Raw genomic sequence first — 14026 nt, forward strand, 5'->3', positions numbered from 1 at the left:
GGCCTGGACGTGGCGACTTAACGACAACTTACTAGATGACATGGTTGTGTTGAAAGAGGTTGCTGACACACCAACCCACTACTTTAGAGAAAATCCTGTCGGCGAGCTAGACGAGGGGGTGGTCTGGGAGGCCCATAGGGCCGCGGTTAGGGGGGCACTGATCTCTCAAGGGTCCAGACTCAAGAAGGAACGCAGGGCGGACTTTGGGAGGGTGCATACTGCACTTCAAAAGGCAGAACTTCAACAAAAAGCCAGTGGGAGTCCGGAGGCGCTGAAAGACTTGACAGAGCTGCGGGAGTTGTTCCTGCATCTGCTCGACCGTCAAACTCGCAAACAATTTTGCTTTATGGCTCAAATATTATGAGCACGGGAACAAATGCGGGCAGATGCTGGCTCGTACTGTCCGGAGGCAGCATGCAAAAACATTTATACACAAGTTGCATGCCGCCTCTGGCTTCCCGATCGTACAGTCCTCCAAAAATCGCCGCAGAGTTCCGAGATTACTACACCATACTTGACAATTTGGACTCTGAACTCCCTTCCACCTTGCGAGAGGCCAGACAGCGCGCAATCCAAGACTACTTGACGGCAGCCGGTCTCCCAACAGATGACCAGGCCTCGGCCCTGGAGCTCCCAATCACCACGACTGAGCTCGGGGGCACGGTGGAGTCCTTACCAAATGGGATGAGTCCTGGCCCTGATGGGTTCACTAAGGCATATTACAAAACCTTCCTCCCTCACCTAGCGACCCCCATGTGAAACTACTTTAACGCCTTAACAGGGGGTGGATTCCCCCTGAGGCCCTTTTGGCCCACATTACTGTGCTACCAAAAGGAAGGCAAGGACCCTACCGTCCCCCAAAGCTATGGCCCCATCTCTCTCCTTAATTTGGATATAAAAATTTTAGCGAAAATATTGGCAAATAGGCTTAAACACCTTATCCCTGACATTGTCCACCAGACCAGACGGCTTCTTTGCAGGTAGGGAAGCTAGGGACAATTCTCTCAGAGCAGTACACCTCATACACTATTTTGGTTTTGTATTCCACACCCTGCGCCCAGGTCAGAGTGAATGGGACACTTTCGAATATTCCCCCATCAGAAACGGCACGAGGCAGGGGTGTCCTCTTTCACCCAGCTTGTTCTCCCTGGTGCTGGAACCTTTTCTCCGCACAGTGCGAGCCAGTCCCGACATTAGGGGCCTTCAGGTTGGTAATACAGAGCATAAACTCTCGGCATATATTGTTTCACCTCTCGGACCCCCTGCTCTCCTTAGCCAACCTAATGAAGGAACGAACTGAAGCGCTTTGGGTCCCTTTCCAATTTCAAGACTGAAATTCCGGCAGTCTGAAATTCTCCCCATCTGCCTACGACCCTTAAAGGGGCCTTCCCCTTAGTCTGGGCTACATCGTCCGTGCAATACTTGGGGAGTACAACTTACGGATCACTTTGACACCCTATACGCCGCTAATTACCCCCCGTTGCTTGCGGCGGTTAGAAAAGACCTCTCACAATGGACGCAGACGGCCTTTACGTGGCAAGGTCGAGTGAACAGGTCGAGTGAACATTATAAAGAGGAATGTCCCACATTCTTTTTTACTTACAGATGTTACCCAGACTTTTTTGACCAGCTTGCTGTCTGACTATCTGAAACGCACATAAACCCAGGATAGCTCTGTGAGTATTACGATGTCCGAAACGGAGTGGCGGCCTGGGAGTCCCCGAGATTAAACAATACTAGCGAGCCATTGCCCTTCAGAGGATACTCAACTGGCGATTCCATACTCACTCGAAACTCTGGGTTTCAATAGAGAAATGTCTGGCGGGTTGGAATTTGTCCTACGCACCATGGTTGCCCCAGGAACATAGGTTATCTGAGACGACCTCCCCCCTGACGGCTCAGGTGCTGTCGGTATGGGATCGGATCAACCCACTGCTAAAGCTAGCCCTCTTATGTCCTCATTGGCTCCACTGGGTGGTTTCCTGTGGTTCCCCCCAGGCAAACGAATGGGCTTTTTCGGGCCCTGGTTAGACGATGGAAACGCCAGCCGTGGCAAACTTATGAAAGATGGCAGGCTCCCGAGTTATGAAGCTTTACCCACAGGACGACGGGACCCACGAATTAACTTTTGAAAGTACAGACAATTGCAGTACTTCTTTCAGGTTCATGGCCATTCAATTAGGGATCCCTCCTCCCTCACCCCTCTTGAGCCTCTTTTAATTGCTGACGAAACGGCACCTTACCTGATCTCAGAACTATATCAACTCCTGGGCTCAGCTGCCCCCCAGACCACACCCGCCTACATCAGGCGTTGGGAGACGGATCTAGAGTTACCTCTTAGGGAACAGCATTTATCCCACTTATATTACCTCACCCACTCGTCCTCTATAGACTCCAAAACTCAGGAGACGAACTTCTAGATACTGGCCAGAGAGGAGTGGATCAATGGAGTGAGTGCGCTTCGGGAAGCCGAGGACTGGGTGGCTACCTGTAAAGGATCTGGGGACCTCTTTCATAATATCTGGGCGCCATGGTCTGAATAGGTTTCAAACCCTGCCCATGTACCCTCTAGTTTAGATATTGCTTTATTAGAACTAGCAGATCCCACACTTAAGGCTCTCAGGTTGGCTGGAGCCTGGGGGGCAACGACACAACCTGCTGGTAGACTGTAGAGACTAAATTTCAATAACAGATACTAGAGTCTTGGTGTGGTGTGCTCGGTGCGGACGTGGAAGATGCTTTTTTCCCCCAATTTACAGGTAACCTGGCTCTTGTACCCCTACTCCCCCCCCCCCATCTTTCTCCCCCCTCTCTCCCCTACTACCCATTCCTTACCCGGTATTCTCTATAAGTTAGCAGTTTTTTTCCTTTTGTTTACATATGGTTGGTAACTGAGAAACTTCTGCCGGACTGCTGAGGGCTGTTAACTCACGTAGGACCAGCGGCACAGACCCCAAATTTCCTAGGGGTGCTGGCAGTCCCGCCTGGGCATGTGTCATTGCTTTTTGGTATCCCTGGTGTGCGGAGGGGTGGGGGGCGGCTAGATGGATGCCATTGCCCCCCCATTGCAGACCACGGGACCATACTCCCTACACACTTTTGATGGCGGCCCACCTCCGGCCTATTTTAGGGCGGGGGTTGTTCCTGGGTTGGACTTTTTGCGCCCCCCCCCCCCCTTACCTCCATTAATTTCTCAACATTGCACTGTCGCCCCTCCTTTTGGGCTCACTATGTTTTACACCATACCTAGGAATGCTGAACTTTTTCGACTGAACGATTGTTAACATTGCTCGTTATCTCTTTTTTTATGTTTTTTGCCATTTGTTTCTTTTTGTGTGCGTCTTTGCTCAACACGATCACTGAACAATAGTCACTTTACGACCCTGTGCGGTCGATGGTCTTGTGATTTGCTATCTCGAAAATAAATACAAAAAAAAAAAAAGTTTGTTTTTAAAAAAAATTCCAACATGTCCGATTACTCAAATTCGATGGCCGCACGAAAAATCGGCTGTTCCTGCCGCCCACTAATGGTGCGAAATACGAACGAAAATTCCTAGATACGTTTTTTAAAAGAAAATTCTATCCAAATTCGACCTTTGCCTCTTAGACCCCTTTCACACTGGAGGCGTTTTTTCAGGCACTTTTTATCGCTAAAGTAGCTATAGTAGCAGCCAGTGATGTCACCGGTGCATGCACACTGCATCAATTGAAAGCCGTGCCGCAGCTGTGTTCCCCACGCGCATGTGTGCGACATCTTTGTGGCTCGGCCAAACAGTTGAAGCCCACAAACCTTGAAGGAATTTGATACCTGTAGGGCCCCGCCCACCCCCGACATCACCGCTGAATTTTGACAGCTGGTCTCGCTCTGCATTCAGTTACATATAGTGTAACTGTGAAACTGACAAATCAGCTCAGTGTGAAACCTGCCAGTGCCACAAAAATAAAAATCAGCATCATATTTCGGGCTTCGGCCGCCCCGATTTCTAAATATTGGCATGAAAAAAAAAACATATCGGTCAACCTCTATGCCAGTGTTTTATCAACTCCAGTCCTCAGGCTGGGTTCACACTACTACACTACTTTCATCCTACTTTGCTCTGTGTTCAATGTTTCCCTATGAGAGCGTCTTGTAGCGTCCTACAAAAGTCGGTCCGACTTTGAAAATGCTCCCTGTACTACTTTTGGTCCTACATTGATCCTACTTCAGGCCCATTGAATATCATTGAAGTCGGACCAAAGTAGTATCCTGTTCATGAAAGTAGGATGGATGTAGGACCAATGTAGGATAAATGTAGGACCAATGTAGGAGAGCAAAGTAGGATGAAAGTAGTGTAGTAGTGTGAACCCAGCCTCAAGGAGCCAGGTCATGTTATCAGGCTGTTCATTATTGTGCACAGGTGATTTGATCAGTTTCACTGCCTTAGTAATTACCACAGCCGTTTCATCCCAGGACAATCCTGTTGGGGCGCCTTGAGGACTGGAGTTGAGAAACACTGCTCTATGCAACACGCCATTATCCCATGCGGTTTACTACCGCTTTAATGTTGTGGAAGTGCTACATTTAGAATTACTGTTTTTTTTCCCCTGACAGGTACCCACTCCCTTTCTCACCTAGGCAAGGAAAGCAGAATTTAAGAATCCAGCATATGTAGCTGCAAGCTTAACTTTTTATAGTTAAGCCAGTTCTATACTTTTAGGGCTCATTTGGGCCTCTTGCAAATGATACTCCTGTTTGAGCATCAATTTCTTTTAGCCTTTTTTTTTATGTTTTTATATGTATTTTTGCACATATGCGTTACCGCAACCTTATTTTCACGTTCACAATAAGTTACTAGATTTGTGCGCATTAGGCGCAAATTACTGACCAAAAATGCAGATTTTCTATTTTTTTTTTCTTTACCGAATACACAACGCTTGTTTACATGCCTGTGTGCATAGGCACATTACAATTAACCACTTAAAGACCGCCTCCTGCACACATACATCGGCAGAATGGCACATGCAGGTACAGGTACGTGCTATTGTCCAGTCGTGGGCGCGCGCCCCGGTCCGAAGCTCCGGGACCCGCGGACGCCGCTGGAGTCCCGCGATCGGTCCCCGGAGCTGAAGAACGGGGAGAGCCGTGTGTAAAACACGGCTTCCCCGTTCTTCACTGTGGCGGCGTCATCAATCGGGTGAACCCTTTTATAGGGATACATAATCCATGACGTCACACCTACAGCCACACCCCCCTTCATAACCCCATCAGCGCCCCCTGTGGTTAACTCCCAAACTGCAACTGTCATTTCCACAACAAACAATGCATTTTAAATGCATTGTTTGCTGTGAAAAGGACAATGGTCCCAAAAATGTGTCAAAATTGTCCGCCATAATGTCGCAGTCACGAAAAAAAAAACGCTGATAACCGCCATTTTTTTTACCAAAAATAGGTAGAAGAATACGTATCGGCCTAAACTGAGGGAAAAAAATATATAAGTTTTTGGGGGATATTTATTAGGGCCGAAACAACTAACCGATTAATCGGCAACTAATCGATGAAATTAATCGATTACAATTTTCATAATCGATTAATCGGCCAGTAACATAATGCTGTTAAAACAACTAAAAATAGCCCTTTATAGTACAAAAAAGCAAATCGCTACTGTAAATATTACTTTCACTGTCCCTCAGTAAAAAAAAATGAACCCCTTACAGTAGCGATTTGCTCTTTGTACTTTTTGTTTTTTTAACCACATTATGTTACTAAACATCTCAGGCCTGGGTCACACCTCCTGTTTTTTGGTGCTTTTTGCAGAAACACACTACAGTTCATTTACATGTTTTCCTATGCGACACGTTCACATCCATGATTTTTTTTTTTAGCTGCTGCGTATTTGCAAAGGGCGAGGACTTTTTAACGCAAAACGGTGCCATTTTGTTTTTTTTTGTTCAATATACTTTAATGGAGAAGCTGCAGAAAAGCATGTAATGTGTTTTTGTGGCAATTTGTGTTTTGTAATCTGCCCAACAACAAATTGTCCCCAAAAAAATTTAAGGCCATTATCCGATTAATCGAAACAATAAATCGGCCAACTAATCGAAAATAATCGTTCGTTACAGCCCTAATATTTATTATAGCAAAAAGTAAATAATATTGAATTTTTTTTTAAATTGTCGCTCTATTTTTGTTTATAGCGCAAAAAATAAAAACCGCAGAGGTGATCAAATACCACCAAAAGAAAGCTCCATTTGTGGGGGAAAAAAAGGACGCCAATTTTGTTTGGGAGCCACGTCGCACGACCGCGCAATTGTCTGTTAAAGCGTTGCAGTGCCGAATCACAAAGCCTGGCCGGGTCCTTTAGCTGCATTTTGGTCTGGGTCTTAAGTGGTTAATGGTCTGTATTTTAGCTCAGTAAAATAAATAAGCTGTACTGAGCTTTTTCAAGCTGCAGTGTGCAAGAGGCCTTACACTTGCTTCGACTAACATTTTAAAGCGCCTACTGCTTCAACATGCATATATGCATATATGATGTGTTTTGGATGCCTCTGATGCTTTTCTGAAGCTTGGCAAATGCCCTGTGTGCGTTGTTGATTTTCTACTTGCTTTTAAAGGGGCCCAGTAGAAGAACCACAGCTTAATAGTACCTCCCCATTCAGCATATCCCCAGCTCAATAGTACCCCCCCCCCCCCAAGCTCCGCTGAGCCTCCTCACGCTCTCTCAGACTCACCTGCTATATTGTTCCCACGCTGCTCACCATGCGTGACATATGCTAGTCTCTCCTGCTCTTGTTGCCCAGCTCTGCCGATCCTGCCACTCAATCCCATATTTCCTGACCTTGATAACCTTCCGCTATAGTGTTCCCATGTTGCACACCACATGTGCCGTCTGCTAGTTGCTCTACTCCATTTCGGACCTGGCTCACCTTCCTCCACGCTGCACACCGTGAGACATTTGCATCAGACACTTCTAGAACATAAACACATTAACTGGAAGGGATTACGGATATCTTTCTGGTTCCCTTGTTTGTTTCCCAATGCACACTGGTACACCTACAATATCTCCAAAACAAAGTAAAACTAGCACTGAATAAAAGCCCCTCAAAAGCTTCTGAAGCTGTAAGCGAGTATTGCCAGACTTTTATGGAGGCATTGGAGATTCTTTGAAGCACCAAGTGACATGGGGTACAATTTTTGAAGAAAAGCAAACAATGTTTTGAAATGTAAACAAGCCCTATTATACGTGGACCAAAACTACAAATCAAATGCTTTAAAGCAGGGGTATCAAACTAATTTTTAGCATCAGCATTATAAAGGCCCTCAAAAGGGCCGGTTGTATCTAAGATTAGATGTCCAGCGCATCCCCATCCCATATATTAGATGTCAAGAGCCACCCCACCTTCAGAAGTTGAGTCCCCCACTCTTCCTTACACCCCGTTTCCTTATGCAGCTGCTGGGAAGAAGCTGGATGCATTGCTTGAAAGCAGAAAGTAAGGGTCTGGAGGAGGACCAGAGGAGGGCTGCAGGAAAGGTGCAAGGGCCAAATAAAATGGCCTGGAGGGCCGGACTCAGCCCGCGGGCCTTGTGTTTGACACCTGTGCTTTAAAGTATAAAAAGTTTAGACCAGGGGTGGGTAACATCAGCACTAAACCTCCCATGAGGTACTACAAGACTGACAGCCACAGAAATTACTCCCAGAGGCATGAAGGCTGCATTCACACCTGGGCGTAGAGTTGGAGCGCTTTTCTGGCACAACTTTGCATATTTGTATGCAGCATTTTTTTTTGAGAAAAATTAAACGCGTCTCTCCTCCAGGCTGGAAAGCATGAGATCTCAAGGATCTCATAACGTTGCGCCCAGGCCACCGACGGTCATATAGATGACTGTTGACCATCTGGTCACCGGAATTTTTTTTTGTTGTCATCTGGCGGCAGCCGCCGATTCTTTCTCTGGGTCCCCGATGGCACCGGATGGCGGTGGGGGGGATGGCACCTCCCGTTGCCTGCAAGAATGATCAAGCAGTGGGACTGCCGTTATGATGGTTCTTGGGGTGCACAGAATCACCGGCAGAAAATAATGATTTCGGAATGATGCCTGTAGCTGCAGGCATCATTCAGATATCCCCCACTGAAAGCCAAGGATGTTATACGATGGCCTGCGGTATGGAAGTGGTTAAAAGAAAGAATCCAGCCTAAGCTTGTTTGGCTGGTCTTCTATGATGGATCACAGGAGTGCAATTCGACTTGCACTCCTGTGACCCATTTTCAGCAGAAAGCAGACTAAAATCCGCTCTCTGCTAATAAGGTCACAGGAATCAGTCCAGGCACCACGTCATCCAGACAATGGAGGCCGGGATCCACCAGGTGCCTGGACTGTCAGTCATCTCAGCAAGTCGCTGAGAGCCTAAGACCGCCGCTCCCTGCCCCTCGACAGCTCAGCGCTCCAGTGAGCGTGGAGGAGCAGAGAGTAGAGCTGCTGACTGACTGCAGCTCTCTGCTCAGGGAGCTGTCACAACTGAGCCATCGGCAGTGTGCGATCACTCGGTTCTCAGTGTGCCAGGGGACAATGGCAGCATCAGACTGATGCTGCATTCACCCAAGTATGATGGGGGGGGGGGGGGGGAGAGAGACAAACCCACACTTCTCTTAACTGAAAAAATAAATAAAGTTGATAAACTGATCTAAATCAATGTTAGGCAACCTCAATGCTCCAGCTGCCGTGGAGCTACAATTCCCATAAGGCATTGCAAGACTTTGACAGCCACAGCCATCACTCCCAAAGGCAGAAGCACGATGGGAATTTTAGTTTCATCACATCTGGAGCGTCCGAGGTTACCTACCCTCGCTCCAAGTTTAATAACGCAGAAACGTCAGAATTTCCTGTTGTGATACTACAACAGACACCACGCTTAAGTGTATTTACTTCATTATGACAGTTTCTCTCTGGCCCTTTAAAACATTTCCGCACACAAGGCCTGTGGGACGGAAAAGAAAAAAAAAAGGGAGGGAGCAACAGTTGCTATCGAGCGGGTAAACGCTGTGTGGTTTGTGATTTTTCACCCCCTACCACCCTCGCCAATAGAAAATCAAGATTGTATTAACTCTTTAAAAGCCTGGAGCGGGAAAGGATAAAAATAGATTGAGCAGCTAGCAAAGTATATAAGGCGGCACGCTTCCAACATGAAAACATTACATTAGATTTGAATACTGTTGTTCAAAAAGGTGTAAAAACATACAAAAAAACAGAGGCCTGGAAATGGCAAGTTGGTAGATCTATGACAGCCAAAAAAAAAAATGGATGGGCCACATAGGCGAGCAGGTGCCCTCGCCCCCAGGTAGTGAGAGCGTAAACACACATACCAATAGGGAGCGTCCCGACTACACACATGACAAACACACACATGAACACGCTGAGCTTTCCTAGTGGCCAGATCCCATACATAGGAGGGGGGGAGGGGCTGGTTGCACAGACTCCTACATTGATATAAGCTTATTAAATATTACAAGACCTGGCAGGAAGGGTGTTCCAGGGCTCAATGCATGGCTTAGTCACCTTCCATAAGCCTGAGGGGGAATTACATAACCTAAATGCCAAGTTGGCACACACAGAAATGACAGGCTACGTGCTGCCATGGCAGACACCTTACATGAACACACATTTCCATGGTAACACAGTGCAGCCACAGGACAAAACACACACGCCACACTTAATCACTAGAAAGCCTGGGATACAGAAATAAATGGCCACACGGTGCCTGCTAAGCTTTATTCATCGTCTACTACACAGGGCTAAGGCAAGGCCCTCCGCCCAGCAAACAAAAAGCCAGCCCCCACCCTCAGCTCCCTCCCTGCGGCCTAGCCCACAGCACCCAATCCTCGCACTCACGTAGATAGGCAGCGGCCAAGGATAGATGGCAGGCTCGGCTCCCACCGGCGACTTGAGCCTTAGTTCTAGCTTCTCGCCCATGTCCGGAGAGCATACTAATCCAAAAGACGACGGCCCAGCGGAATGACAGCGATACAATCCCAGGGTGAATTCTTCGGCCGCTCTCTTCTCTCCAACCCCCCCGCCGGTCCCGGGGTATTATCACCTTCTCCTCACACTCGGAGGTTTCACTGCGCCATCTTGGACCCGGCGCCAAGCAACAATGAGCTGAGGTCCGGGTCAAACCATCGTGTGCGGGGAGGAGGGGGAACGGTAAGGAGGGGCGTAGGAGACACACGCCTTCCGGAGGAATGAAATAAATAATTTCGTGAGGTGTCCTCATATGGCCTCTTGGCCTTAAATGTGAGGGTTGTGGGCAACTGGCGAGGGTCAGGCGGCGCTATTATAGGGCGGTATAGGCGAGCACGAATCTGCTGTAGAAAATGGGTGCGTCCGTGAAGGACGAGGTACTACATGTTTTGCTACACGTTCTCCTATCCAGCAATGTGGCTGGAGGACAGAGTGGACTGTACCAAGTGCAATTCACAGGCGGGGCAACACGCTCTTGGAAGCAGAAAAATCATCTCATTTGTTGTTATCAAGTCCAAACTAGAACAAATAAATGTATGGAGGTAGGAGCACACATCATAGTAATAGTGCCTTTGTGCTCCAGTACACAAAGCAAGGTAGGAGGGTCTAACGAGAAGCAGAGAAATCATGTTCCTATATGGCTGAAAGAGGGGTTGGAAACCCCAAGGTGGCACCACACATGACTGCTAATGCTCAGCCTGCATGGAAAATGGAGGGGAGGTTATGATAAATGACCATCTCCAAACAGGACATTGAGCTAAATCTGTAGGTAAATAGGGGGAGCCAGAACCTTTGTTGCATGGGTTTGATATTAACCTTTTCTTGCCTGTGCTATAGCCAAAAGACAACTACAGAGCGACTCTACAGTTATGGAAGGGGGCGTCCATGGATGTCCTCCCAGAACCCCACCCCTGAGGGACGCTCTGTGACCGCTGTGCCCAATCACAGCTGATCACATGTACACATACCTGCCCGTGTTTTGTTAGATTTTGGAACAAGTGACATTCCAACGCCGCCATCTTGCTACACCCTGCACTCGTCCACAGTACGAATACAGTGAGAAGGCGGAAAGCAGACATCTTGTTACACCCACTGGAGTTTTGAATTTCACTTTTTTTTTTTTTTTTATAGTAAACTCAGCTTAGATAGTGAAATTCAGTATTTTCCAATCCGTAAGGCTGTACTGATGTGGATTTTTCAAAGCAGCTGTGTTCTGTCATATTAGCAAATCTGTGAGATCAGCAGGCTCGCCGCTGATTTTAAAATGAAAAACATCAAAACCGTCTGATGAATTTTTAAATCCAGTATTTTACTATAAAAGCTCAGTTTACTGTTAAAAATAAGTGTGAAATGCATGACCCCCGGTGGGTGTAACAAGATGTCCGCTTGCTGCCTTCTCCCTGTATCCTTATTGTGGATGAGTGCAGGGTGTAGCAAGATGGATGTGTAGCGCCTTGTTACTTCCAAGGTAACCGGTGCTATTGAAATTTTATTAAGGGATAATCAGAGTGTAAGTGACTCTGATTCCAATTGCAATTATTTAATTAGGGTCTCTGTTTCAGCGTGGCTGTGCTGTGGGCCCATTCTGTCGTGTTGGGGTGTTTTCCCACCTGGTGCGGTAGGTGGCAGCAGTGGAGCTGAGAAACAAGGAGAGAGGCGCCTCTGGGTGCAATACTTAAAGGGGTTGTAAAGACAAAAATATTTTCCAGTTAAATTAAAGTCTGACAGTAGCTGATAAAGTAAAAAGTAATGTTTTGCATTATAACTAGTTTGATACCTGTTGAAATTGAGCCGTTTTATTCACCTCCGTCACTCCTGAATCGTTTTTCGCACTGACTTCCTGGTTTGCGGTGCGCATTCATTCTTGCTACATCACGGCCTAATGGGAACTACAGTTCCCATTAGGCTTAGCCTCCATGCCTGTGAGGGATAAGAGAGCATCTTCACGCAGGGCTGTAGTCATAGGGAGGGGGTGAGCACATTCTGCTTTCCACCATGCAAAACGGCTCAGATGCTGGTGGAAAGCAAGAAGAGGAGAGACAGGAAATGGCATTTTCAAACCTGGATTACTGTATTTTGGAGGTCAAAAGGAAAAACAAGGTAAGTGATATTTAAATGATCTAGCTCACAGCAATCAATTGATCTAATAAAAAACGAACCTTTAGTGTTCCTTTAAGACAGTTTTAATTTTAAATTTTAAAAAGCCACAAGTTAAAAAACCACTCACATTTTGGTGGTCAATCAAAAGCGTGTGGAAGCAATTTTTCAGAAGAATAGGTAGGTATCATCTGGTGGAGTCCTTTCCCTTGTCCCTGGTACAGCGCTGTGGGATGCAGGGGATCTGTCCTTCTGCCGCTGGTGGAATCTTTATTTCTCTTATCGCCTTTCAGGACAACCTTGGAGAGAGCGCAGCTCCGCCCATTTTCTAGGAAACACACATGATCCTTTAAGATCCCTTCTCTTCCACCATGGCCTCAGTTATTGTGTTTCCTCCGCCATGGTGGAAGCATCATAGGGAACCAGGGAGCTGCGCTCTCTCCAAGGCGGAGGGGTTGTTGGCTTACCTCGTTTGTTTTTTTACAGTGACCATCCCGGCCCCCCTCCACGGGGAGGGGACGTTCAGGAGTCCCCAGACGCGCCGGCTCAGTGGAGCATCCGGCCTCCCAGGAGGTGGCGGCGTGTGCCCGGGTGCTGCGGTAGGGCCTGGTGGCCGAGCGGTAGCTGCTGCAGGTCGGCGGTGTTCTGCATTCCAGCTCCGGGTCCCGGCCGGCGAGTGCGTCGCGCACGGTGACGCTGCTTCCTGGGAGGGCGTGGCGCAGTGGTTCTCGGCGCCTGGAACGCAGCGTCTGTGGGACAGGTCAGGTGACCGGCGCTTCCGTTTCCGGCCCCCGATGATGACGCGGGACGCCAGGAAAATTTGAAAAACGGGGCTTTTTTCAGCTACTATTCGCTGCGCTCTACGATGGAGGAGAGACAGACAGCACCAGCGGATACAGGCGCTGCAGGCACCGGTCAGGCCCAGGTAAGAGGGGTACAATGGTGCCTTTTATTCTTACTCTGTTGGGCTTATTTGTGTGGTATTGTGATCCTCCCTGAGGGAGCCTGTGGTTACCAGACCAAGTTTGAATGTTCTTGGTCTGTATAACCGTAGGGGATAGTGGCACTTACTTTCCCCTTGTTTGTTTCTGGTGGTGGCAGCACTGGGTGTTTAAAAAAAAAAAAAAATTCTGGGTTAGTAATTTGGTTTGTCATCTCGTTGCAGGAAAAATCTGCAGGCAAAACCAAACACTTGGATGCTCCAAGGAAATGCCCATCTTGCAGGAATCCTTTAAGGGATTCGTGGCAAAAACCCATGTGCAGATCCTGTATTAAAAATTTGGTAGAAGAGGAAACTTCACAAGAGTATAAGGACCTATTCTCTTCAGTTCAGGAACTGGCAAGCTCTTTAGGTTCGGTCAAGGATCTGATTGCACAAGGCTCCGCAAGTCAGGGGGAGCCTCAGCAGCCACCACCTAGCCCGAAAATCCTGTTGTCTAGGCAAACAGATGGGGATTCGGCAGATGAAGGAACTAGTACTCTCGCCTCCCTCAGGGATTCAGATGAGGAGGAACAAGAGGAAGATGATAGTAGCAAAGCTTCTAAATTTAAATTGTCCTTAGAAGAGGTTCAGGAGTTACTTAAGGCAATTTACACTACCCTGGATATCCAGGAAGAAAAAGTCCAGTTATCCATACATGATAGAATGTATCAAGGATTGGATGAAACCAAACATCGGGTTTTCCCGGTCCACAAGGTCCTCTCGGAAACAATCAAAAAGGAATGGAAAGACCCTGAACGGGCTCCTTTTTTTTCCAAGACCCTCAAAAGAAGGTTTCCTTTTGAAGACAGTGATTCCGAGTTATGGAACAAAAGACCTAAAGTAGACGCCGCTTTTTCACAAGTTTCGCGTCATACAGATCTGGCATTTGAGGACATGGGGGTTTTGAAGGATCCGATGGATAAAAGAGCTGATTCCCTCCTAAAAAAGGCCTGGGA

At 47.5% G+C, this 14026-nt stretch overlaps 1 protein-coding gene across 3 annotated transcripts in view; it reads right to left on the minus strand.

Moving 5' to 3' along the window:
- DOT1L (DOT1 like histone lysine methyltransferase) overlaps positions 1 to 10310 on the minus strand; it is a 240690-nt gene extending 230380 nt beyond the window's left edge. The window contains exon 1 of one of the 3 annotated variants that reach the window (XM_040323288.1): positions 9863 to 10310. In XM_040323288.1, coding sequence (XP_040179222.1) covers positions 9863 to 9943 — 81 coding nt within the window. In that variant the 5' untranslated portion in view covers positions 9944 to 10310. The remainder of the gene's footprint in view (positions 1 to 9862) is intronic. The other 2 variants (XM_040323279.1, XM_040323296.1) reach the window with 2 other exon arrangements.
- Positions 10311 to 14026: the final 3716 nt, after the last annotated feature.

This window comes from Rana temporaria, chromosome 1, assembly GCF_905171775.1.
Source record: "Rana temporaria chromosome 1, aRanTem1.1, whole genome shotgun sequence".
NCBI classification, from domain to species: domain Eukaryota; kingdom Metazoa; phylum Chordata; class Amphibia; order Anura; family Ranidae; genus Rana; species Rana temporaria.